The sequence below is a fragment of the Myotis davidii genome, unplaced genomic scaffold (genome assembly GCF_000327345.1).
Source record: "Myotis davidii unplaced genomic scaffold, ASM32734v1 scaffold543, whole genome shotgun sequence".
Lineage (NCBI taxonomy): Eukaryota > Metazoa > Chordata > Mammalia > Chiroptera > Vespertilionidae > Myotis > Myotis davidii.
In genome coordinates this window covers 536,459-541,296 of record NW_006294117.1, presented here as the reverse complement: position 1 = coordinate 541,296, position 4,838 = coordinate 536,459, and the positions used below count along the sequence as shown (strand labels likewise).

Sequence of the window (4,838 nt, the reverse complement as noted above, 5' to 3'; positions counted from 1 at the left end):
CTTCCTCATCTACACCTGCCACAGGCGGCACACACTCGGGCTCTCTGGGTCTGCCCGGGCCTCCGAGCAGGACTGGAGCGACCGTGGGTGGGTTCACCGGGAAGGGGGCGGCTAGAGGGGGCTGGGAGGCCTGGGGACAGTTCTGCTCACTCTTTAGTAGCCTCCACTTCTTTCTGCGAAGCTGGGCCCTTTAACCCAGCAGTTCTCAGCTCAGTCAGCTGGGGAAACGTCTGCCCTCCCCCAGCCCTAGGGGACATTCAACGATGTTGGGAGACATTTTTGGCCATCACACCCGGGGTGTGTGTTGGGGTGGGAGTGGGGGCGTGCTACTGGCATCTAGTGGGGGGAGGCAGGGCTGCTGTTCAACACCCCTCAGTGCACAGGATGCGGCAGCTCAGAGCAGGACCCAGCCCCGGTGTCAGCAGTGCCCAGTTTGAGAAGCCGCTTTAACCCTTTGCACGCCACAGGCGTCTAGAGACACAGGGATGGTTTCTGTTTTGGACGCGTGGCAGTTAACTGGTTATACCACCAAGACTCTAGAGCCGGGGCAACCTTTCTCCAGAAATGCCAGGAGAAGGACCCCGAGAAGGCTTTGAAGGGGAAGCCCCAGCCCCACTGCAGGGCACTGGAGGCCTCCGCCGCCCTCCTGCCACGCCCGTGGCTCTGCTGCCCACCGCGGCAGCCACGCTCCTCGCCTCGGCTTCGGCCGGCACTGCCTTCCTCCGGAAGACGGGGAGGCGAGAAGCCAGGCAGTGCACTGACAGTGGGGGAACCGGTGGGAGAGTCGCCAGGTAAACGGAGGGAGGAGGCGAGGTTCAGGGCTGCCCTGGCTCGGGGCCAGGCCTCGCGGCGCCCATACCTGCATCCACATCGTTGGGCCACCCGCTGGACTGGCTGCTGCCAGCCGCTGGGGAGCGGCCTGTCCCAGGATAGAAGACATCGTCGACAGGGCTCTCCATCTCGCTGTCATCAATGGACTTGGGGCGCTTGGTGGTGCTGGGGAAGGAGGAGCGGGATCAGGCGGGCCCGGGGTGGCCCAGGTACTGGTACTTGGGCCGAGGAAGCCTGCCCTGACAGCCCCCTGAGCTGGGAGCAGGTGCCCACTGACAGCAGCACTGCTGGGCACTCATTCGTGTCCACCCCCAGGACAGCCCTAGAGCCCCTTGGCCCCGCCTGCCTGCTCCTCCTCCTTGATCGCCTCCTCCGTTCGTCCTTGATACCATCATCCATCGAGTTGCTTAAGTCAAAGGGGTGGGCAACACCCTCAAATGCTTCCTTGGCCCCACAGCCCCCAGGATCAAGGTGAGAAAACTGAGGCACTCACCAGGGGGTGCCACAACCCCCACCATCAGGATAGAAACACAAAGATATTATAATGTTTCGATGCAATATTTAAACAGATTAAAATGAACACCCCAAACCTCACATGAACTAAAACGTCCAGTTTGTTTTTAAAAGGGACAGGATCCCACCCTGCCCTGCACGACTGGCCCTGACCAGGGCCTACTGTGTCCACCCCCAAACACCTCTCAGCTACACCCGGCCCTCTCATGCCACTGCCCCACCTCCAGGACTCGGGCCCTCCTCCAGCCTGGCTGCAGGTCCTGCCTGGCTGCTGGAGGTGCTTTCTTGAGCACACAGCCCCAGCGTCTTCTGCTGAAAACGCGTCAGTGCGTTTTTAGTCTAAACACCTTCCTCTGGCCTCGAAGCCCTCCAGGGAGTGGTTTCACCAGCCTGTCCCACTCAGCTGGGACGGAAGCTGCTCTCTCTAGCTGGAGCGTCCGCCCCATGCCCTCACTAGCCCCCTGTAGGTCCATCCCCGAGAGAGACCTTCTCGGACCCGCACTGGGAGCGCCTTCCAGGCAGAGCCAGGCCTTGTGTAGGTCTGTGTTCCCAGGGCCGAGCGCCCACAACAGTACAAAGCAGGACGTTCAGGGGAGAGGGCCAGTGCCCTCCACAAGGGGTGACGTTCTGAAGCACCCAGGGCACTGTGGCACAGCTAGCTGCCCACCACATCCGAGATGGCCCGGTCAGGGTGGGGGGAAGGGAGGGGGGAGGCCAGGGGTGCGGGGCTTACCTGGTGGAAGGAGGGGAGGTGATGGACCTCCGCCCCAGCGTCACCTGGTTTATGTTGTAGTAATTGGGACTCTCCAGGTCCGCCAGCGAGAAGTTGGGGCCTGATGCTGTGGCGACAGGAGCTGGGAAGAAGGGAGAGATGACGGATGAGCCTGCAGGTGCAGGAGGCCCGAGGCTGGGCTCGCTGGAGAAGAGCCCTTCGCTGTTGTTTTTTTCCTCCAACGTGGAGATTAGACATGGCCTCTCTGGACACCTCTGCTCCCCTCAGCCTGGTGCCCAGGAGGCAGGCAATGTCCCAGGAAACCCTGTTGGCCCCTGGGCCCAGCAAGACCCCATCCATCCGCAGGGGGCCATCTCCTCACCCCCATGCCTGCTGACTGGGCCCTGGCCAGGAAGGAAGGACTCACTTACTCTGTGAAACTCTGACCAGCTCTGTTACGTTCCAGACCCCGGAAGTCACAAAGCAGTCCTGGAAGCTTAAGTGCCCTGAGGAGGGAAAAGAGCCGTGAGTGAGTGGAGGCCAGGCCAGGAGGGGCTGCCTGTGTTTCCTCACAGTTCTCCCACCTCCCATTGCTCCCTCCCAAGCCCCAGGATGGCCCTCAGGGGCCCTTGGGTCTCCAGGGAAGAGGGGGTGCACTCTAGGTGAGTCCCCTTTCCTCCCCGCCAGCTGGCAGCCAAAATTCAGCTGAGGGACAGCTGAGTAAAGGGGAGGAACTGGTGGAAGGCACAGGAGGGCCTGGGGGCAGGGCAGTCAGGGAGGTGAGGGCAGCAGGGCAGGTGGGCAGGGCACTGACCGTTGGGCAGTGGTTTGATGTCCGCATCTCCTTGCTGGTTTGAACTATCTGATTGTCCGGATTCTGCAGGAGACACAAAGGGGAAGATGGGTCAAGACCAAACTGCCCCACACACGGCTCCCTCGCCAGCCCCGTTTCCAGGGACACCCTCCTGCCGTGGGGATGCCTGGGCACTGCAAGGGGTTTGGCAGCACCCCCGGCCTCCACCCACTAGATGCCAGTAGCACCCCAGTTGTGACAACCAAAAGTGTCCCCAGACACTGCCCATGTGCCCTGGGGACAAAGTCGCCAGTGGGTGAGCAGCATCGGCCGATGGTCAGGGCCAGGAGGGCTCCTCGGAGGGAAGCCAGCGACCATTCTGCACAGCTGGAATGGACCCAAGGGCTCCCTGTCCTCCGCCCGCCTCCAGTGCCCAGAGAAGCGGCCCCCGGCTTCCCGCACTTCATTAATTAGAGCCAGTCCTGTCTGCCTGAGCCACCCCCACCTCACCTTTCTGCTTACAGGCAGTGCCTGGCAACACGGAGGGGGGAGGTCCGCCCTGACGCTGTCGCCCACTCTGTGCCAGCCTGTCTGGGCTGTCTCATGCCCCAGTGCCACAGCTGCTCAGAGGGAGCCCCGAAACAAGGGCCCATTGTGCAGCGGGAGCTCACAGAGGGCTGGGGGCAGGGTGGAGTGTGTGTGTGAATATTTTGCTGAGCTTGGGAAAGCCCCCCGCCCCGCCCTCCAGGTCCTCAAAGCTTTGTGTGCCAGGGGCACAACAGGGACCTCCAGAATGCCTGCCTGGGCACGACAGCTGGTGAGAGGGTGGCGGAGGGGGGCCAGGGCAGGTTGCGGGGCAGGAGGAAGGCAGGCGCTGGGTAAAGAATCAGCTGCTTGCTGGGGGACAACATGGGGGTGGCACTGGGAAAACCGGGGACAGGTGTTGGCCAGGGCTTTGCCCCACTCTTTGGAGCAATCCTGCCTCTGGGTCTCACCCATCACCCCACGGTCGGTCCACTGGCCGGGAATCTGGCCCCCACCAGCCTCACTGCTGAGCTGCTCACACTGGGGAGTGACCAGCGAGGAGATTCCTGAGGGGCAGCGTGGGCCCCCACCGGGGCTGGCGGCAGTGCAGCAGCTTCTCAGAGCGAAGGCCCGTCCGCGGCTCCGCTCCTGGCCACCTGCCTCAGTGTGGCCAGCGGGAGAGGGCAGCTGCCTCAGGACGGCCTCAGGCCCCCTCCCCCCATCCTCTACCTTATTAGATTAAGAACGTTTTTTGATTGATTGATTTGAGAGAGAGAGAGAGAGAGAGATAGGAAGGGAGAGGGAGAGGGAGAAACATCCATTTGTGCCACTATGTATGCACTCATCGGTTGACTTTTGTGTGTGCCCTGACCAGGGATGGAACCCGCAACCTGCGCATAGCGGGGCGCCGCTCTAACCACTGAGAAACCTGGCCAGGGCACCTTGTTAGATTTTTTTTAAGCCCCCAGAATAATCCTAGCCCTAGCCAGCAGCTGCCTCTCAGGGCCGCCCTTTCCCCAGTTCCTTACACGGGAGGGGCAGAGCCTCAGGCCAGCTTGTGGAGCCCAGCGAGGGCACAGGTTCCAGCCCCCGCTGCCCGGGGGTCCCTGCCACCCACCCCTCCAGACCTGGGTCAGTGGAGGAGACCCTGATGTCCGCCCCACGGAGTGGCCTGGTCCCCCCACAGCGGCGGCGCTGGCCTGCCTCCCACACGCGCACACCCAGCCCAGCGACGGGACCAGAGAGAGCCGGACAAAGAGATGGCGGCAGAGCAGGACGGAGGCAGACACACGGGCTGCAGGCAGGGAGACAGGCAGGAAATCCTTCTACACCGGGACACGGCCCCAAACGCTGCTGCTGTTCTTCCTACTCGCTCCTTGTGGAGAGGCAGGCAGGCGGGGAGAGAGGGGCGAGGTGCTGCCACGCGCCTCGGGCGGCGCTGCCCGCTGCTGGCAGCCATGTTCG

At 62.8% G+C, this 4,838-nt stretch overlaps 1 protein-coding gene across 3 annotated transcripts in view; it reads right to left on the bottom strand.

Moving 5' to 3' along the window:
* LOC102753144 (nuclear factor 1 X-type) overlaps positions 1 to 4,838 on the bottom strand; it is a 63,839-nt gene that overhangs the window by 17,522 nt on the left and 41,479 nt on the right. For all 3 annotated transcript variants that reach the window (XM_006768211.1, XM_015566874.1, XM_015566873.1), the window contains exons 3-6: positions 2,871 to 2,933; positions 2,488 to 2,562; positions 2,078 to 2,198; positions 860 to 996 (exon numbers count right to left, since the gene is read on the bottom strand). In XM_006768211.1, the coding sequence (XP_006768274.1) occupies positions 860 to 996; positions 2,078 to 2,198; positions 2,488 to 2,562; positions 2,871 to 2,933 (396 nt within the window). The remainder of the gene's footprint in view (positions 1 to 859; positions 997 to 2,077; positions 2,199 to 2,487; positions 2,563 to 2,870; positions 2,934 to 4,838) is intronic.